General features: G+C 40.2%; 2 protein-coding genes across 3 annotated transcripts in view; both read left to right on the top strand.

The window, feature by feature from the left end:
• The window catches only part of arhgap29b (Rho GTPase activating protein 29b), a 30,070-nt gene extending 17,124 nt beyond the window's left edge, over nt 1–12,946 (top strand). For both annotated transcript variants that reach the window (XM_042429016.1, XM_042429017.1), the window contains 19 exons: nt 308–404; nt 673–745; nt 999–1,059; nt 1,681–1,830; nt 2,596–2,660; nt 2,810–2,920; nt 3,170–3,250; nt 3,746–3,913; nt 4,157–4,294; nt 4,992–5,179; nt 6,452–6,618; nt 7,039–7,161; nt 7,648–7,746; nt 8,605–8,768; nt 9,064–9,252; nt 9,473–9,610; nt 9,757–9,989; nt 10,401–10,701; nt 10,991–12,946. In XM_042429016.1, coding sequence (XP_042284950.1) covers nt 308–404; nt 673–745; nt 999–1,059; nt 1,681–1,830; nt 2,596–2,660; nt 2,810–2,920; nt 3,170–3,250; nt 3,746–3,913; nt 4,157–4,294; nt 4,992–5,179; nt 6,452–6,618; nt 7,039–7,161; nt 7,648–7,746; nt 8,605–8,768; nt 9,064–9,252; nt 9,473–9,610; nt 9,757–9,989; nt 10,401–10,701; nt 10,991–12,181 — 3,737 coding nt within the window. In that variant the 3' untranslated portion in view covers nt 12,182–12,946. The remainder of the gene's footprint in view (nt 1–307; nt 405–672; nt 746–998; nt 1,060–1,680; nt 1,831–2,595; nt 2,661–2,809; nt 2,921–3,169; nt 3,251–3,745; nt 3,914–4,156; nt 4,295–4,991; nt 5,180–6,451; nt 6,619–7,038; nt 7,162–7,647; nt 7,747–8,604; nt 8,769–9,063; nt 9,253–9,472; nt 9,611–9,756; nt 9,990–10,400; nt 10,702–10,990) is intronic.
• Nucleotides 12,947–15,465: 2,519 nt separating this feature from the next.
• Nucleotides 15,466–21,698, top strand: part of LOC121908816 (retinal-specific phospholipid-transporting ATPase ABCA4-like) — a 38,991-nt gene continuing 32,758 nt past the window's right edge. Inside the window, exons 1-7 of the mRNA XM_042429119.1 lie at nt 15,466–15,531; nt 15,802–15,895; nt 16,033–16,174; nt 16,414–16,553; nt 17,241–17,368; nt 17,581–17,778; nt 21,218–21,307. Of these exons, the coding sequence (XP_042285053.1) occupies nt 15,466–15,531; nt 15,802–15,895; nt 16,033–16,174; nt 16,414–16,553; nt 17,241–17,368; nt 17,581–17,778; nt 21,218–21,307 (858 nt within the window). The remainder of the gene's footprint in view (nt 15,532–15,801; nt 15,896–16,032; nt 16,175–16,413; nt 16,554–17,240; nt 17,369–17,580; nt 17,779–21,217; nt 21,308–21,698) is intronic.

Here is a 21,698-nt window from a genome sequence, read left to right as displayed (position 1 = left end):
CTATGGTCTTAACACTTGCTTGTAATTGCAGAAAGAAAATGAAACACAAACAAAGTCCCTGTGTCAAATTCAAAGTCTTAAACTGATCTTTATGTTGCATTTAATACTTGGTTTTTGGTTTGAAAATTGAAGATTTGATCTATTGTCTGTGTGTGTGTTTATTTTATTGGTGGTTAACTGTTCATCATCCAGCCACATACAGGCCTGGCTGTGTAAATACCTTTGTTGAATGATTGAGTGTACATAAACTGGTTGGTAGCACGATTTTTCTTTGGCTGACGTTCTTGTATTTTATCACTCTCCACAGGCGTTAACTTCAAGGAAGTGAACCCAGAAAACAAAAAAGCTATATTTGGCGAGATACACACATCTATTGACACTTTGGCATTCACATTCGGCAATGTGTGAGTACAACATTTTTTCACTTTTACAACCTTTTCAACACCACCATAGAATTTTTTTTTATTACTTTTTTGTGTAACAGGGTTGAGTTCAGGCTTGTTGAGCTTGTCGTGTTAACCTCATTATTTTTCTCTTTCCTATATCTGTGTTTTTGAATTGTAGGGTTTTTTGTTTTCAAATCAGTCTGAGAAATACTGTTTGCAATTTTGCAATTTTGACCAGATGAAACTGTGCTTTTATCTTTGACTCTTTCATGTATCTACCCCACAGAGTTTCTGACTTCCTTATGGGAGATGTGGACAGCGGCTCAGGGTTGGGGTACCCCCAGACCAGGAGAAGCAGGGTGAACATTTTTTTCTTTTTCCAGCCTTTGGGCCAGATATCTTTTTTTTTTTCAAAGCTTTGTTTTCAAACATGACAGTTTTCAGAAGGGTGCACTTAAACCAGCAATTTTACCACGCCTCCCATTTCAAAAAGCCTCAAAGTCTTGCTTTCTGTACTTAATTGGGGTGTTGAAAACCAAGCAGCTTCTGATGTCTGACTTTGATTGTATGTCTGGTATTCCCTCCTTATAATCTGAAATGTCTTTTTCACAGTCTTTTGACAATCTCTCCGTGGATCCTGAGGGATATGTTTCAGAGAAAAATGACCTTGTGGGTAAGTGTTGCTCAGATTCCATCATTAACCTCTGAGTAATATGGGTGTAAAATAAATTAATCCTGAAATGTAATAGCTATTAATGGCTGGTTTACAAAGTATTAATGGTTACTCTGTAGCCTAGGGCAGCTTGTGAGTTAGCAGAGTGATTTAGGCTTTGGACTCTTTGAATGCCTGAGGTAGACCCGCCCTAAACCTCTGCTTCCACCCCTGTTATTTCTGCTGCTTTTTTCATACTAGCTGCTAGTTTTCCCCTCTCCGTCCACATATTTGACATTCCTTGCCTGTTTAGGAGTAGTTCCGTGTGGGATGGGAAACACATGGGGTTTGTGTTGAATCAGAAGGCGGGCGGCTTGGAGAGGTGTATCACAGTGTAACTTGTAAAAAAGAAAATAACACTGTTGGACTATTATAAAAGATGCCCAGCACATTCACAGCCTCCTACACTGTCAACTCCCTCACCTCAGTATTTTTTTTTTTCATGTACCTCCCACTCATGTCTGTTGGCATAGTAAAACTCAGACACATCAGTCCAACACTCGGGAATTTTGGTAATACAGTGTGTTTCAGTTCATGTTGTTTTGATGTGTCAGTGTCTCCTCTTCTTGACCCCCCCCCCAGGCCCAGGGGTGTCGTTATCACGGGAGGAAGAAGTTGACTTGACCTTGCTGAAGAATGACAGCGGGGTGGAGTCTGCGCTACTCTATGCCAAGGCCTGGTCCAAGTACATCAAAGACCTTCTTGCCTGGATGGACAAAAGACTGGCTATGGGTAGGGCTGTGCGATGTGAACAAAATCTCATATCCCAATATAAGACATTTCATATCCAGATAACGATACAGACACAGATCTGAAGTAACTTTTTGCAAATAGACCCCTGAGTCAACATAAGCCTTTTGAATATAATTTAGGTTAAAGTTCAGAAGTAGTAGAACAGTTTGTGGGCAGTTCATAGCCATTTACCAATATGGTCTCCAAGAAGGCGGTCCTCAGTCAGTCAGGGATGAGGACTTAAATACTAATTATTACAGAAAATTAATTGGTTGTGACAAGACATCTGGAATATCAAAATCAATCTTATTGTGGATATACTGTACTTCTAATATATATTCATATACACAATATACTCCTATGTGTGTTTTTGCTTTAGCTTTTGCTAAGTGGGCTACACCTGAATTGGGTGCAGCTCTGTTACAGGAATATTTTTTTTTTATCCTGCTGTATTGTATATTTGTTAAGAATTTGTATTTATTTTGCAGCCTGAGATTAAACCATTTGCCAGTTTATCTTACTGCTTGTGCTATTTATGGCACATTTTGCTCAGTGTAATATATATGTTACGTACTGCTATGTGTGTCATGTAATATGTAATATATCAAGCAGCTCATTAATGTGAAATGTGTGTTTGTTTGGGGCCAGCATTATACAAGTAGATCAGATGCACTACACATGCTTTTTTTCCTTTTAATAATTATCTGACAGTGATTGCAGACATAAATACTCCCTTATCCCTTTGTACAACTATTTCTCTTTCAGATGTTGAGTATGCTAAAAGTTATGCCAAAATGGCTGAGTCTGCAAAGACACTGGCAAGTCAACAGGTAAATGAAGAATAATTTTATTAAAGAATATTGACCTCATTGATGTGTAATCATACAGTAGTATAAAATTGTTACCCCATGTCCTTATTAAAATAAACATTTATGCAACAGTTATACATTAATGTTTTTATTTCTTTTTTTTCCAACAGGACTACATGCCATTCAGTGATATCTACATTTCCACATTCAAGAAAGACATTGAATACAACCAGCTGCTTCTACAAACTGCAATGGCTCTCCAGACCAATAAATTCATACAGGTATGTGTGATAAGAAAGAGACAATAGCCCACAAAGAGTGCTTGAGTCTGTTACCTTATCTGTCTCCAAACCAGTTGGGTAAACTCCAGAACATCTGTTGTTGGGTTAATTAAAACATTTTAGACACACCCAAGACTTTGCAATTTAATCCAGAGCCAACCTGAAAACATGTCTAGAAAGTTTGGACCTGAAAAGTTTGAGACTGTCCTCTGGTTTCTCGGGAATTGTTGACCCTCTGTCCTTTCGTAGCCTCTTCTGACCCGCAAGAATGAACTGGACAAGCTGAGGAAAGACATCAAGGAACAGTGGCAGAGGGAGCAAAAGAAAATGGTATGTAATGCATCCCTGTATAGATTCATACAATTAGATACACGCTCGACAGCTACTACCAGTACTACCAGTCTCCCTTTTTCCGTGACAGACTAGTCAGCATTGCAAAGTAAATGTTCCAGTGTTGTCAGCCAGCCAGGAGATGTCAGATATGTAAATGTCAGTGTAATCAAAATCATGTCATAGTGTCTGGCAAAAGCAGGAAATACAGTTGTATTTTTTGTCATCAGTGACATAATCTGGAAATATGCAGATAGGATGAAAATACAATTATTGTATTGTTTATTAGCTCCTTTCTGTAGGCAGTGCTTTTTTCATAGAGTAATAATTTCACATTTCTCTCAGTGCTCTAGCTGTTTATAAACCGTACTGTGTCACTTTACGTGCAAGGTTAATCAGCTACAAATGCTGTTTATATTTGTGGGAGCTGTCGTGCACCTATGTCACATTTTTCGTCACATGGACCTTTGTGGCTGACTAGTGTGGTTTTTGCAGCAAGAGGCAGACGCAAGCTTACGTAAGGCACGAGCGCTGAAGGCCCAGAGGAGAGAGGAGTACCAGAAAGCCCACTCATCTACCAACCGCTCCCAGGAGGAGCAGTCTAATGCTGGCAACAAACAGCTGGAGAAGAAGAGGAGGCTGGAAGAGGAGGCACTGCAGAAGGTAGGCAGGGAGAAGATAACACAGGGAAACAGACAGGTATAATAAATAGCATCTAAAAATAATTCCTACATTTTTTTTTTCCTACTCAGATCACCTAATAGGTGGGATTTATTACACCAGGACAATTTATAGAGCCATTGTCTGCTGTCTCTGTATATGATCTCATGTTCTTGTGTGCCATTAGAAAAATTAGTGCTTCTTTCACATCCTTACACTGTTCTCTTTATTTATTGTTTTGGATAGGCGGAAGAGGCCCAGGACCACTACCAAAGCTGTTTGGCTGACGCAGGCGTCAGGAGGATGGATCTGGCCAACGCTAAGAGCACCATCCTCACACAAATCAGAGAGATGGTCTTCCAGTGTGACCTCACACTCAAAGCGGTGAGTGGAGTTTACGTAATGCTTGTTAAAACACTGATATAAAACAGCCTGATACTTAAGATTATTATCTGAATTACTATCAGCTGAGAAACAAAAAAAAGCCTCTTCTATAGCAGAAAGCAATGTTAATATAAATATAAAATTCATATGATCAAAAAATGACTGATAGGTAGGTAAACAGGTAGTTTAATGTGCCACTTGTACTGTTTACACTACTATGTGCTTCTTGTGTTTTGCCACTTTGGTATAAAATCATTCTTTATATTACATATAGACAGATTTCACAGAAGATTGTGTTATTGACTGGCTTGGAAGAGCAAGCAAACTATTTAACATTCACTGTTGCTCAAATTGAGTACATATTTCAGCAGTGGTTAAATTGTGTCCATAGAAATGAGTATTAAAAACACTTTTCAGTGATCTCACAAGTAGACAAAGGAAATGCTTGGTCAAGTTTTCAACATCGTTTATTTATTCTACGGTTTTATAATGAATCAACATTTTGTCTAATTTTGTACTAAATGGAGTGAATGGAAAATCCATAATAGCACATGCGAGACTGTCTTTCTGTTTATCTGTTATTCTGTATCTGTTTATTTGAATCTAGCTACTCAAGCACTTCAGTACTCATTTGTCCGTTCATTCCTTCAGTCAGTTAATGAGTCATTTACTCAACTTTGAATCTGTCATTCCTCAGGTGACAGTGAACTGGTTTCAGATGCAGCAGACAGAGACTGTGACGCTCCCTGCCCACTACCAGGCCCTAAGTGAGAGTGCCAAGTTGTACATACCGGGCGAATGCTATTCTGAGTTTGTCCGGAACCTGCCCAGAAACCTGCCTAAAGAGCGCGTTCACTCAGACTCCATCTCCTCTGACAATACCAGGTACTAATGAGTGTTAAATAAAAACTAAGATTCTGGTTTCTGTATTTACTCAGCTAGTAATGATTATGACAAAAAATGGCTTTGATTCTGCTATTCTTTGATTTAAATTCAGCAAAACAGGAATTAAACATCCCCAAAGTCAGACTGAAGAATGAAATATGTTTGTTACACCTGTAAGAAGTTTTAATTTAGTTTAAGCACACTGGTCTCAGAGTACATTGTTGTACAGGCACCCGTAATATGAGGTAGTCAGTGTTAAATGAGTCAAGCTGAGGTTAATATGTTCGTATTTGCGCAGTTGTTTCAGGTCTTTTTGGATTAAACCTCCGCTGTAAAGTACAGTATTTCAAAATATCTTTAAGTCGTTTCTGCCCTTTTAGAAGTTTTCATTCCTCAAAGTTGTGTGTAGTGCAGTTCTTCTTTCAATAAGGTAGCAGTGAGTCAGAGTGGGAGGAAGTGAGCGAGAGAGAGAACCAAGGAGAGACAGAATGCGTGTTGAATTTGTTGCCCTTCCTCAGGAAATATCTGTGGCGCAGGCTGAATGCAGCAGAGGAGATTGTGAGCTTGAGAGTTTGGCTCTGGTTTACTCTACTGATTCTGCTTACACTGTTAAAGCAGTGTCAGATTCAGCTTCACACACGCACACACACACACACACACACACACACACACACCACACTAACTACCTTTAAGAAAATAAGCAGTGCTTCATAAACACGTTCTTTGTACTCTGTTAATTAAGTTATGATGATTGATCTTGTTTAACAGCTTTGTGACTAACAATGTAAATTTAACGCTTGAGATAAGTTAAAAATGTTTTTATACGTGTCATTATACGTTGCAGTGGTCTGCTGTTGAAGTGGTTTATTTCAGTTTCGGTTCCTAATCCTCTCTTTCGGTCTTAATTATACCGATAGCACAACTTGCATCTCCATAAAGTGCCTTGACTGTTGCAAATCAAAATGAGCATATTTAACTTTATGACTTTTATCTACATTTATTCACAACCATGGAATTACAAAAACACTGAGAGGCCTCTAACGGACAGGAAACATTGTAAAAATGCTTAAAGTCTTATTACATGCCAGAAAATGAAAGTCAAAAGTTTTAGTGCGTGGTGAAGTAATGGTTGAGTCACTGGTGTTGATCAACAACCTTGTCAAACACCCCACGCACTCTGTGATATAATGACTGTGTTACAGGGCAATAAAAAATCTTACTTACCAGTAAATTCATCACACAAAACCCTAAATGCCAACGTTATTTCCCCAGGTTTGTCAGCAAAAGGTCAGTTGGCAGCACTCATTCCTCCCACGGCAACCTGTCCCAGGCATCCATCACCTCCTGCGACATCCTGAGTGGAGACGAGGCGGACGGTCCTCTACACCGGCCTGCAAAGATCAGTGAGCGGAGGTCCAACAGCAGCACAGACATACAAGGTGCACATGCTCAAAATATCTATCAGAGGTACTTGTGTAAACTAGGTTGAACTCAGGGGCGATCAAGGGACGATCACAAGCCACAACAGGACAGTCTTTGTATTTGCAAGTACAATGAAAGAAACTCTGGAAAAGATGCTGCACTTTTTGCAGACCTGGGTAATTGTTCATTTTTCAAGAACTCGCCCCGAGAGGCTCTGTTTTCTGAGTCATGGAAATGTTTAAGGTCTAAAATCAACAGTTTGAGCTGTTCGCTGGTTACTCATCATAAGTCTGGAATATCCGTGTGACTGTTCTGCTCTGTAAATAACTGAAACTGTAGCTAAGAATATCATAAACGGGCAGCTGTCATTTAGTTGTATTTCTTATTGTTATTCTGTTTGTGTGTGACCGGTGGTCTGTGTCAATGTTTTTCTGCAGTGAGAAGCCAGGCCCCGCTGAGAGCCTGGGCCTCCAGTAGTCAGGGTGGGATGTGCAGTGACTCGGAGAGCGCCGGAGGCAGCAGCGAGTCGAGGTCCATGGACTCCCCCACAGCCAGTCCAGGTATGAGGGCTTTACAAGTTTTTTCATAGTTTAAGAGAGGATATTTGTTTGTTAAAATACTGAAAGAGGGAACAAAGACAGGAAATATTTCTGCAAATACGCTCAGGAAGTTTTATGCAATAAACAATCAAATTGTGTAATTTTAAACAATTTAAAAAAGCTTGATTTTGATACTCAGATCATAATGAAACTGAAGGAGGATGGTGACGCTCCTTATTGTTTCTTTCTCTTCATCATAATCGTTTTAGTGTTACTTCCTCATTGTCCACCATGCCCACACACTAACAAGGATTGGGCACACTTCCTTCTACAAATGAAACTATAAGTTAGACTTTAAACACTATGAAGTACTTAATACTAAATGTAGAGCAATATGCTTTATCTGCTGTCTGTTCTCTTTACTGCAGATAGCAGATTCTATTATAAAACTGCGCATTAGTACACTTTAGAATTAGTCTAATGAATGTTTTGTATTTATTCGTGCAGGTGACTTCAAACGACGTCTGCCCAGAACTCCCTCCACTGGAACTATGTCTTCTGCTGATGACCTGGATGAAAGGGAGCCGCCGTCGCCCTCAGACAATGGTAAGACGTGTGTGTGTGTGTGTGTGTGTGTGTGTGTGTGTTTTGTTTTTATGGGTGTGTTTTATGCATTCTCCTCTCCTCATGCTAATGTGTATACCAGTTTTGGGCTTGTGTCCGAAATATCACAGCCAGTCAGTGTGTCGATTTACTGTATGTGACAGGGAAGTTGTGAAAGGGAGGGAGAAATAGTGAGAGGCTACTGCACACCTCACAATACTGCATATACTGTAAGTGCTTTTGTATGGGTCTGACTCTCTGGAGGATTTTGCTTACATCAGGTGTTTTTATAATCGACAGAGCTGCACAGATGGGGGTCATGTTAGTTTTGGCATATCGCCCCAGCGTATACTTCCTGTATCTATGCTGACCTCTCCTTGTCAGTGTATATGTTTATTTTCTCATAGTGAATTGAAGCAGCAGGACCAGTTCTCCTGTTTGAGTTTTTTTCAACATTCATGTGAATTCACATGTAACTGCTACGTTCCATGAACAGGAAGTCACTGTATGCTAAACGTGCTAAAACAGTAGCTCTGTATGTATGTAGCAATATAATATGGTCATTAAGCGAACTTAATATGCCTCCTCTGGGGTTTTTTTATTTTTATTTATCATGTGATTATTTATCATGTGATTGACTGCTCGTGCACCGTTACGGTTTCATTTCATCTTACAGTAATGATAGCATCCTAATTTCTTATCATCTGATGTGACCTTTTTTTTTCTTACTTCTCTAATCCCCCCCCCCAACAAAGTCTTGTTTTTGATGCTCTGATCAAAGGTCAATTGCCTTACTGGCGGGAATTGAGCATAATGTCACCTAGTCTAGTTAGTTCCCTTATCGGCTGCTCTGATTTTCAGGTCTGGCTGAGATGGTAACAGAGACGGCCAGTTCTCCCGGTCCCTTCCGCAATGCTCAGATGTCCAAAGCTGCTCAAACCCACAAGCTGAGAAAAATGCGAGCCCCATCTAAATGTAGGGAGTGTGACAGTCTGGTCGTTTTCCATGGCGCTGAGTGTGAGGAGGTACAGTATATATATATATATATCTTCAATTAGCTTAAAAATTATAATGGTGTTATGTGTTTAACTTCAGTACAGATCAGTGTACAGTGTATGTACAGAAGTATGTGGTAGGAATAGTATGGTTGATATTTGAAGACCTGAAATGTTAAACTAAGATCCAAAACACTTGACCTACTGTTAAGATCACCCTGTAAGAGACAAGAAAGATACTACATCTGTTTGTTTTGTTTTTTTTAATTGTTAGACCTTGTTTGAAGTACTAGATTTAGACTGTCTCTCTCCCTTCATTACCCAGTGTTCCCTGGCCTGCCATAAGAAGTGTCTAGAGACGCTCGCCATCCAGTGTGGCCATAAAAAGTTGCAGGGCAGACTACAACTCTTCGGTATCGACTTTGCCCAAGCAGCAAAGAACAGCCCAGACGGAATCCCCTTCATCATCAAGAAGTGCACTTCTGAGATTGAAAGTCGAGCCCTCAACATCAAGGTAAAGTCAGTTTTTATGATGCATACAGTGAAGATAGTTCATCACTTGAAATCTTGGTTTGCAATACTTTTCAAGCAAGTTTAGACATATTGAATCAGCATATCTAAAATATAAAACTTTACCTCATGGTGAAAAGCATGCTGATTGGACTGTGATTAATTGATTGTGATTATTAACAGTAAAACATGTAGTGATCCATTTACCTGTTTTTTTCTCATAGGGCATTTACCGTGTGAATGGTGCCAAATCGCGTGTTGAGAAGCTCTGTCAGGCTTTTGAAAATGGGAAGGACTTGGTGGAGCTATCTGACCTCTCACCTCACGACATCAGTAATGTCCTCAAGCTCTACCTGAGACAGGTGGGTCTTAAATGCTTATCATCATCATGAAAATCTGGGACTTAGTTGATGATCCTGTAGTTTTTATCCTTATGTTTTTCTTTAAAATAAACATTTTAATTCCAGTGGTAACTTACTCACAGCACTTTTTCCCCTTCTGTGTACAGTTACCTGAGCCATTGATCCTGTACCGATACTACAATGACATCATCGGCTTGGCTAAAGAGTGCCAGAGAGTGATAGTGGAGGAGGCCGATAGAGCGCAGAGCACCCAGACCGGAGAGAAAGGTGGTCCGAGCGTCCAGCTTAACCGCGTCATTTTCAAGATCAGAGACCTGCTCCGCCAGCTGCCTATAACCAACTACAGCACTCTGCGTTACCTTATTGCACATTTAAACAGGTAAGGGCTGTAAACAAAAACCAGTCCACAGTAATGATTTCTGTTTGCCGCTCACTGCACACATTCACAGAGCTTCCTCATGAGACACAGAAGGAAATGGAGACTTCCCTATAGCACAGAAGAAGTGGCACAAAGTACATAAAATTCATGCTCTATTATTAGTCTGGTTAAGTTGGTTTTGAAATCTGACACAATGTTTCTCAATGAATATGTTGTGTTGATGTTTTCTTTATTTACACAATTTTCTAGCTTTAAAATAAGAGGAAGTTAAGTGTACTGACTTTTATTTACAGCAGTAATTGCAGATTTTTAGATCATTCAAAGGCGCAGTAAAACCTTTTCCATATCAAGTATTGTATAAGGTAAAATATTTGTCTCTATTACACTCACTATCTCTCTTTTCTACCACAGAGTGACAGAGCAGGCAGAAGAGAACAAGATGACTGCGAGTAACCTGGGCATTATCTTTGGCCCCACGCTGGTGAAGCCACGGCAGACAGATGCCGAGGTGTCCCTGTCCTCCCTGGTGGACTACCCCTACCAGGCCCTGATGGTGGAGTTGCTGGTGCGACACTTCCAAGTCATCTTTGATATGTCGCCCCTGTCCTGCTCTGACATCGCCACCACTGATCAGTCGTCCCCCAGACTCACTCCCCAGGAGAAGCTGCAGCGGCTCAGCAGACACTCCGCCTCCCTGATGGACATCAAAGAGGTGAGGAGGAAAAAAGAGATGGATACAGTGGATACAGTATAGTGTTCAAAGTATTAGCAATGTTCTATTAAGTTACATGCCCTATTGCCATACATGGATTGTTTGAATAGTAATACTTTTACAAAGGACGTTAAGGGGAAGGAGACTAATTTATAATCAGTTCTGATAATGTCATCATTTAATTCTAATTTTTTAGATGTATGATTTTTTTGTACATTATAAATGAACTTCATTAACTACTAATTACTATGTGTTGCACAGATTCTAATTATGTATAATTTCCCTTCAGAGTGCCAAAGTGTACAAGCGATACTCATCAGTCATCCCATCCTCACACATCTTGGATGAGGTTCAGGAGGTCCAGCCAGGAACAGACAGAACGGAGATCTCAGCCGTGGACGGACTCAATGGGATCCCGACATCTACTCGAGAGGAAGTCCAGAGATCAACCTTAGTGTTTGGCCGTCCCAGCACCACCGTCCCATCCACCACCACCACCACCACCACCATGGCACCAAAGGTCCAGCTACGAACCCAGCGCACTAGACATGTGTCTCGGCCGATCAGCATGCCACTGGAACGCCTGCCCGCTCCCGTCCAGATCAGCGAGAGGAACAACCGAAACACTGCTGCCAACACTGACGCAAGCTCAGCTGAGCGGGACCCTGTCGCTGAAACTATACAGGAGATACCAGAGCCAGAAAAGGCTCGGCACAGTGGCTCTTCCAGAGTTAGCACCTACTACATCACACCCTTCATTGACACACAGGCAATGCAGAGGAGAACATGGGACAGGAAGTACAAGCACTATGATGTTACACCCAGGACTGCTATGATAGTGGCCAACCTGCCACCTGCCAGCTCTGGAGTGCAACCGGTAAAGGCAACGATGCCTATCACCGTTGGCCCAGCAGTGACCACTGCCTCTCTGGTCGCTACCACAAGTAGTGTTAGCACCATATTCCCCAACAACCCCTACACAGTGTCAGTCAAGCCTGTCTGGACGTCTAAAAGGGAAAATGACACAAATCATTCAGTCAGTGAGTCTAGCAGCTCACCAAACCTTCCGCTAACGCTCAGGGCACCAAGGACTCTGCAGCCTCCTCCTGGGACTTTCTACAAGCCCCCTGTTTCCCTAAACAGCAGAGCTAGGACGCTTCCGAACTGGACTACTACTGTCACCACCATCACCACCACCACCACCACCACCACCCCCTCACTCACTCACACCAACCCCGTCCAGGTAGTCACCCCGTCCCCTGCCCTTACCAGCCCCCCACAGACACGGCTCCAGACACAGGACTCCACAGACAGTGCCATTGACCCCGGGGTCTCGACCTCCTCTACCCTTTCGCCCCCCCAGTCCCCACCCCCGAGCAGCCCCGATGACCTCAGCCCCAGTGAGACAAAACCCGTCTACCAAAGACTGCGACCTCGGCGGCTGCAGGAGCTCGAACACAGAGAGGCTCATTTTGTCTGATGCCAAAAAAAAACATATTATATCTGTAAATATTAATGTATCCGTGCCATTGTGTATACTGGGAAAAACATTCTTTATCAAACAGGCTGAGACTGGGAGCAAATGTAGGCCTGTGAAAATAAACCATGAAAGTGTTATAAGTACTAATATATTATATTTTACGTCATAGTGTCAGGAGTGGTTGGTATACCAAACATTCAGAAAAAGTGAAGTGTGATGACAACATCGAATGGATTGATGTCATGTTTTTAAATAACAAATTCATGAATTACTATTTTTATGTCAAAGAAATTTACCAACCACAAAACTGACTTCTGTCTGTAAAGAATTCTAAGCCTCATTTTCCTTGTTCATGTTGTTCATGTTGTTCATGTTCAATGTTTGATTTGTTACAAAATTATATTTTATTGTAATCACTCAATGCACTTAATGCAGGTTCAAATTCTAATGATGCCTTTAATGTTAAAATTTGCTTAATGTTGTATTTTGTTCCGCAAGGAATAGATGAAGTAATTTTAACACAAGGTTCTTAATTATTAAGAAGTCAACATTTTTACCCTTAAATTTGTTAATTTTAGCCTATGATTGGTACATCTTTTCTCAGTATGTAAACCATATGTATCTGTTTACGTTTTTTTATATTCATTCATACATACTGCATGTTTGTCACAGTAATTTTGTCTCATCGCATTATTGTGACCATACAGGAGAAAAATGACATGCAACAGTTCTTGCTGCAAATTAAAAATGTAGTTCAAACGGTTATTTTTGTTCCTATTGCATTTTTTTTTCTTACAGATGTTTTTTTAATTGCCTGGATCATTTTTTAAAAGGGTTTTCTTGAAGTCCTGTAGATTTAATTTACACCACCTGTTACATTGCAGTCTGTTATTATGTATATCAGTCAGTCATGTATTCAATCTGATTTTGGGGTATATTTTGCTGTATTGAACAAATTGGAGCAAGAGACACTGGACTGGTGTCAGATCTAGGGCTTCAACTATTTTTTTTTCAATATTGATTAATCTGAAAATTATTTCTTTGATTAATTAATCCTTTAGTCTATAAAATGTCAGAAGATAATGAAAACAGCCCAAAATCTAAAGATTTTTATTTTACAATGAGATGAAACACGAAAAAGCAGAAAATTGTCACATTTCAGAAGCTGGACACAAAGAATATTTGGAGTTTTTGAAATATGACTCAAATGATTAATCAGTTATCAACAGTTGCCAATTAATTCCCTCCCTATTGATAAATTTATTTTGCCAGTTAATTTTCTCCCTATTGACTAATTTATTAATCAACTGATCTATTTCTGTTTCTTCAGTGAGTCAGAGAAACATGCGTGAAACTTTTTTTTTTGGAAAGGTCATTTAGCCCTGTAGATATAAGTTTACTTAATGTGTATTATACTTGTATTTGCTACCTATGAGATTGCATCATATTGTGTATTTCAACCATGTATCCGGTCATTTTGTTTGCTAGAATTTGCTGTAATTGACAAATAATAGGAGAAAGACACAGTGGTAGACACTGAGCCACAAGGATGCCCAGATTTATTCATGGCTAAGACTTGCATTTATCTCAGTTTCAGGGTAAGCTGCATCTGTTTACATATAGTTCACAGCAGGTTCAAGTGGTTTTACTGTGCTTCTGTCAAGGCTTCACATTCCCGCAACCTAATTACCCATGTCACCTGTTTAGCCTTGCCGAGCTGCTCAGAGGAGTGAGTCACTTCAGACGTGTTCGACACAAAACCGGCAAACAAACCTATTGTCTCTGCTTATTGTCACTTCTCATATTCTTAAGTCTAAACTCTGATTCGTTTTGTAGGCGTTTAGCTGAAAGACTCATTCGCAGAATAATTTACAATGACTATGCAGATAAATGCTTGCTGTCTTCCTCAAGGACACTTTGACAAGACAAAGAAAACGCGTTGAGTCCTGAAGTGATCAAACCTGTAGCCTCCCTTCTTTCTCTCCATGAGTATCCCTCGTTTCCTCTAGCAGATATTGCCTTAATTCTACCTCAAAATGGATGACTGTTGTCTTTTTTCTGCCTGCCCATGTTGAGCTGGGAGATTAGAGCAATCAGATTAGGAGTGCTGCTGACCTGCAGGCAGAGGAGAGAGAGTGGGCAGCTAGGAGTCATGCGGAGCTCTTCTACCTTGCTTAATTTTTTCCATTACTTCAGCTTGTTTGTGAACCTCTTTCTCTAGATGTCAAATGACTTCTATATCATTCCATAAGAGGTAAGGCTCAGTATTAACCGTTTTATTCTTTTATTGACATAATTGGATGTGCTTGAAGATCATGTAAGAGCTGACAGGTGCGGTATATGGTCGCTAATTACTGCACCATAGTTCTTCTGATGCCTAGATTGCAGCAATATAATGTTTTGATGTATAAACAGAGATCCTGGTGAATTCATTTTAATGTTACGGCTTCTTAAAAATGCAGTAATTTTTGATGACGAGACATGTTTTGTACAAAATTTCTACATGTTTTTATCAATCTTGCGCAAGGAAGTCCCAGCATGTGTAATTACTGCTTGGGTAATAAGGTGATTTCAGAGAAGTCAGACACATAATGATAGCCTTTACTCTCCTCTTTTAGTCTAACAGGCTTCGTCCTCATGTTTTTCTAAAGTGTTTATGTCCCTGCATTCTCAGTCTGGCAGTCTGGGGTAATCTATTGGACTTGTCACTCTGAACAAATTACTCTTCATGTCCGACATGCCCGAGGCCATCTGCACACATAACCTGTATATGTGATTGGCGTTTGAGGTTTTGAATGAATTTTGTCTTTTGGAATAAGTCTGCATCATCTCATGTTTACATGTTGTTAATAATGGTGTTGAACAATACATTTTAGCAGTTTTAATAATGTTATACCAACTTGTTTTTTCCAGTAGAGAAATTCCCTCCTTTCGCATATACATGCCTACGCAATAAACCGTAAAGCCAGTAAGGATTTAGTGTTTTGATCAGGGCCACTTCAGCAGTTAGCCTATATCCTTTCAAAAAAAAATCCCCCAAAAATACATCTTTAAAGATGTTTTTGAAAATCATGCAAAAGTCAAGTCAACCTCCAAGACAAGGCAAAGAGCTCTGAAGACCAGACCTAAGAACTCTAGTCCTGGCTCCACTGGAACATTAGGCACTCTCTCTTCGTCTGGTTTGTACATTATCTTTGCAAGAACAGAATCGTCACTGATGGAGTTGTATGTCTGCAGGTTTGTCTCAGTCTGATGACCCCCTCCAGGGGTTGAGCTGTGGAGCAATGAAGACGAGCTCCCAAATCCGCCTATTACTATGGAAAAACTGGACTCTCCGCAAGAGGCAGAAGGTATAACCATCTATGGAAATGGGTTGGACAAAACATCCAAAACATTATACAGTCTATTCAACACACACACACAGCACAACACTACAGCCTCCAAAATTACTATAGATGTGTGCCAACAGCTCTGTCCCATGGCAGTCTTAATATAAACTGAATGTAGTGTGTTTCCAACTGGTAGGTAATTTGAGGCCTGTTGTATTGGATTAGAGTGGACAGGTGCTGCTATGTTTCTGGTATTTAACTGTACAGCATGTGTCTCCCACTTCTGTCCAGATTCGCTTCCTGGTTGAGATCTTCTGGCCAGTGTTGTTATTCATTGGTCTGGTGTGGCTAAGGAAGGCCAATCCACTGTACCAACAACATGAGTGTAAGAAAAGAAATCTAAGTTGTATTTTTTTTTTAAAATCATGATGCAATACTGGTATTTTTAAATGCCTCCTAGTATCTGGCAGATTTACCCTTTGGCAACTCATGTGCCATCAATTGTGTTCTTTGCTCCTTCAGGTCATTTCCCCAACAAGGCAATGCCCTCTACAGGGATTTTACCCTGGATCCAGGGCATCTTCTGCAATGCCAACAACCCCTGCTTCAGATATCCAACCAGAGGAGAGTCTCCAGGAGTTGTCTCCAACTATAACAATTCTGTGTAAGTCTAATCATAGCGCTTTAAAACCAACATTATACTGCCACTGAAGCAGAAAATAAACAAAACATTGTGACCTTTTCATAGTCATTTACTCATTTAAGTATTAAAATCATCAGATATTGATATTTTTAAATACAAAAAACTTTCACATTATGCCTCTACACAAGCATTAGGTAATGCAGCATTCTGTAGTATTTTGAATGGATCGTATATTTATTGTGGTTGGCTCTGTGTTCCAGATTGGCAAGGTTTTACGCTGACGCCCAAGAGCTACTGCTTAATGACAGAGAGGTCCAGCAGCTTGGCCGTCTTTGGCATCAAATGTCATCCTTCTCAAACTTCATGGAAACTTTGCGCACCAACCCATCTTCAGTGTCAGGTAAAGGGCAAACGTGACAGTGAAACTCCGCAGAGAAAGATTTTCTGGCCAAGTTGTAAAAACCAGCTTGACATAATTTCCTTTAAAACGTTTATTGTAACCTCTAACCTTAACCTGACTGGAAACATTACGTTGGTATCCTGTTGCCCTTACATCCTCTTTCTGCTGGTCTTTCATTGTTTCTGTCTTGTTTCCATCAAAACATCCCCCCACTTTCTCTTTCTTTTTTTAAAATGATCTGTCTGCGTCTCAGTGTTTCATTTTTATCAGATTGCTCATCACATTCACAATAAGGTTTCACTTTTATTTGAGATGTCAGATATCACATTTGTTACTGGTGAATGGAAACTACATAAAATGTTTAGTATCACACAAACAGAAACATCCAGGATAATGGTGCTGTATTCTCTAAACGCCAGTTTATCCCTGGTAATATTCACATTATTGTTGTCAGTCATATGCACAGGATTGAAATGTAAACATGACAAGGTTACTCTGAATATAACGTTAATTTGAACTGTTTGCAGGAATGCCTTGCACCTCTTGCTCTCCAGACTTTCTCTGAGACACCAAATCCCTGCTGATCTGTCTTGCTGTGAATCATTTCATCTGTGCAGTTCACTTCTGGTGAAGTCAATATTGTCTTTGATGGTTCTAACCTTTTACTATCTCTGCTGCTGATTTCAGGTCGTGGGCTGAAGATAAATGACATTCTGAAGGATGACGAAGTTCTCACCGCTTTCCTGTTGCGTGACGCTGCCCTCCCTGACTCTATAGTTTACCAACTGGTCAATGCAGAAATACGACTAGAACAGGTGCATTTTGGAGGGATGACTGAGGGGTTCATCTTCATTTTGTAAAACAATATTGAAGAACAACATTGTATTCTTGGGCCAATTCAATTATATTTGCTAACTCTTTGAGACATACTCCACTTTTTTGAAACATAGAGCCTTGACTTCAAACATCATCCCTGAGTCAACAAAGTAAACATTCCACCTTTTCACTTCTTTTTCATGTTCTCCAGTTTGCCTTCGGTATCCCGGACCTGCAGTTGAAAGACATAGCCTGCAGCCAGGCCCTGCTGGAGCGCTTCATCATCTTCCCCAGTCGCATGGGCCTCCACGGGGTGCGCAACGCCATGTGTGCCCTCAGTCAGCAAAGGCTGCAGAGAATAGAAGACATCATGTATGCTAATCTGGACTTCTTCAAAATCTTCAAACTGGTTAGTAGCATTGTTTTAAAGGGCTTTATGCAGCTATTGTGAACATTAACACATCAGTGTCAAATTTTCTAAATTAGACTGTTGTGCCTTGTTGTTTAGAGGATGTTGTTACTTCAATCCCTGTCTTTACTCCTTTGCTTTCTTTGGTCAAGAGTTTTCTCTTTTGGGTTATGGCCAAGGCCACTAAAGATGACAAATCAGTCATTATTACCACTGTGCATTTGAACACTATGTATTATTGGAAACATGATGTCCCTCTTCCTGTCTTGTCAGTGACCAGTCTTCTTATCTCAGAATTGACTTGGCAATTATGCCAATCCATGTTAAAATGCTTTTCAATCTTTAAGGTTCTAATAGATTTTCAGACATTGCCATTATGGGTGTATATAGTTTTAAGCAAACGTTACTCATACAGGAGTAAATAGTGCATTTGTTAGTTTTTTGTGATACACATTTGGTGCTCTAGTAAGTATTACCAGCAGCAGGATGGTGTATGTGGGAATTAAAATAAACTGCAGTGCCCATGTTTATGGTAATGAAGGAACATGTCACCAAGTGCAACAGTATAGCCCATTGATGTGTTTTTAATAAATTTAACAATGGAGCTCTATGGCACAGGGGAATAAGATATATCAGGATTTAGCTACATTCATTGTTGGTTTAAGTGCTTTCATGGGATTTTCTGACAATAAGAAAATATTAAATATCCCTAGACTTGAAGGACACACATTCTTTAAGATTTTGTACTACACTGCGTCACCAGGCTGATTCACTGTGAACTATTTGTCTTGTCTTTTGTATGGAAGGAGGATTCCATACAAAAGACATGTATCAAAATCTGGGTTTTTCCTCAGTACAACCAGTATAAAGTTAATACCGTTGGCTCTGAACCCTGAACTGTTACAAATTTGAAAGGGCACTTTGTACAGAATTTGCTCATCTCCTTCTCGTAGAACATTTTTTTTTACACTTCTCTGGAAATTCTTAGCTGGATCTCTTCATGATAGCAACTGGATTACTCAAGTTGATACTGAAATATTGTTTTTGTCGGTTCACTTTCACCCTTCCGTTGGTTCACCCTTGTGATGACACGTAACAGTGCTGGTTTCTGCTAACCAGAGTGCATTTTTCTGTGTTAAATTGTGGCATGACGGTTAGTTCTATGTACAGACTGCCGATGCCAATGCTGCATGTGAGCTCTAGTGGCTCATCCAGGTGAGTCTGCCAGACCTGTTCACTGGCCACAGGCTTTATCAGGAGCTTGGGATAAACCATAGGCCCTGTTTTAACCCTGTTCTGCTTGCATTTACAAAAGCAAGTAAACATGAAAACAGGCAAAATTTTGTTTTCTCGAATGACACTTCATGTTATCGCTCATACTTTTTGGTAAAGATAAAAAACTTTTATGAAGTGTGTGTGTATGAAGGGTGTCTCTCAGAAGCAGACCGTAAAACGAACACAGAGAATTGAAGTAGCGCTAAAAAGAGAACAGATACCTCACACATTGTACACTGTCGGAAATATTATTCCTTGACAGCCTTCGGTTACCTTACTATATGTGTTTGTTGGTGTACAGCCTGAGTGAGTCAGGTGACTGGCTCAGGGAACTGGTGTGGCATTATCCTCCTCTTGGCCTGTTTCTGTAATGGGTTTAGCGAGGCCCCGCCCATAGACTGTGAGGTATTTTGTAAGTCGTGATGCTGCATCTTGTACAAATACATTATCAACATGTGCCATTATAAAGAGGTCAGCCAGCATACCTGATTATCTGGTAGACCTGGCTGTAAGACTGAGACAGTGAGAACATGACAGAGTTACCATGTCTTGAATCTCTTCTTTCTTAAAGACATCGCAACTGTAAAATTAAGAATTTGAATATATGAGTTAATTGCTTAAGTATGTTTAGAGGCCCACATTTAAATAACAGAAGACCAACTAGACTTGGGCAGATGTAGGAATTACATAAAGTGATACTATATTTCACCAACTCATATCGGAAAAGTATGAGGTCAAACTTAAAGAAAACAAATCTTAAATGTTTCTCTTTAACATGAAATATTCATGACTAAATAAGGAAAATAAGCATTAAAAAAACATTTCATTATTTATATTTATTATTATTTATTAAGAGATTAACACTCTAATGCTCAGCTTATCTGGCTCATCAGGTGGTTGTGGTGTGATCAGATTTGATTGACAGCGACCAAACAACCCACCAACTGTCATAAGACTCTTATTTGACCGTTGCTTAATTCTGATTGGTGAACGGAAGTACGTGACATCAGCTTCTTCCAACTGAGGCTCGCCCACTTGAAACCAGTGAATGAAAATAAAGAATAAAGAAATCTCTCAAGTGAAAAAACCCACCGTGTTCTAACTTTGTGTGTATGTATTGTGTTTATATGTAGGATCATAACTCATTGTAAGAGGCTGATTAAGAAAATACATTTTAGGGGCTTTAAAGTGAAGCAAATATAGCATTTAACATCTTGGTCGTACATTTTTGTTGTGCATAGAATTGAAAAAAAGACAATATGATATTATTATTAATACATTGTCAATGAGTAGTAGAAATATGACAGATATGCACATACGCTCCATGGTTTGTACAGTGTTAGTAGTACAGTAGCATCTTAGTGGTGATCTTTTGATTTAACCCATTAGCTCAGTTAAGTTTAAAGCCCATTACCACCCTGACCTTTGCCTTCTAGCAACTTTCCTCCCCTCATTACGCTCCGGACTCCCCTCTCCCATCAACCTCTCAACACTCTCCCTTCCTATTCCCTCGCTTTCTCTCTTTCCCCCGGGTCGCCTCGCTCCTTCCTTCGTTCGCTGAAATGCAGGCGCGAGGAATGCGAGAGGAAGGATATCTCATGTGCGTGTTTGTCTTGGCATTCAGGGTTTTCCGTAGCCCTCAGCACTCTGCCCTGACCAGGCGTTTTCTAACACCTACTGCTAATGGTTTCTCAAGAAGATAAAGTCATTAAGGGATGTTTACAGGAATAATGTTAGTGTGTTTCCATATCTAACACTTGATGGATTTCTAGTTTAATACAGGTTTGCCAAAGCTAAGCAAAGACCCAAACTTTGTGACAAATGAAAGGAAGTGCTATTATAGTGCAGTGTGGTTTTAGTTCATATAAAGACTGGGTAAAGAAAGTCTGCAAAGAATGGTTCCTTCTTCTTAACAACAAAGTACTTATTTTCCAGTAGAACTTTAGGATTGCTGTTTAACTGGCTTCTTGCTAGATATGAATCTGTTCATCTGTTTAAGGTCGTCACGGGACATGACTAAACAAGAGCAGCGATAGTTTTGACCCAGAAGAACAATGAGCCAATTGTTTTTAGTCTCTCATTTTATCTGTATCGATCTCATTTTTTAATATTAATATTTTTCACTTGACTGTCTGTCTTGCATCTTGTGACTTTGTTTCCCCAGATGCCCCAGGTTATGGACAGGAGCTCCGAGGGGATTGACCTGCACTTCTGGGGTCGGGTTCTTAAAGCGACGTCGGAGAAGATCCAAGTTGTAAGTGCTCCAAAATCCATCAATCCCTTCCACCCCTGCTCCTCTCTTCTGTTCGGTCCTGCAGGATCAGAGGCCCCAGTATTTTTAGCCCGCAGGAAACTCGCCTCTTCCGTTGCTCCCTGTTTGAGAATTGCTCACAGAGGAGGCTGAGTGATGGGTTCAACAATGTGGGATGTGCATGTGTGTATGTGTGTGTCTGAGAGCGAGTATGTATGTGTTAACAAGCACACAACCTGTGGGACTTACATGGTATGTGTGTGAGGGTGTGCTGTTTGAGTATGAATGCATGTGCATTCACATAGGTTACTTTGCATAATTGTGTGTGTGTGTGTGTGTGTGTGTGTGTGTGTAAACCTGCAGATTGTGTCTCTGATGGCATGTGCAAGTATAG

The sequence above is a fragment of the Thunnus maccoyii genome, chromosome 12, assembly GCF_910596095.1.
Source record: "Thunnus maccoyii chromosome 12, fThuMac1.1, whole genome shotgun sequence".
In the NCBI taxonomy this organism is placed as follows: Eukaryota; Metazoa; Chordata; class Actinopteri; order Scombriformes; family Scombridae; genus Thunnus; species Thunnus maccoyii.
The sequence above is the reverse complement of the archived record's forward strand: the minus strand, read 5'-3'. Positions and strand labels throughout refer to the sequence as shown.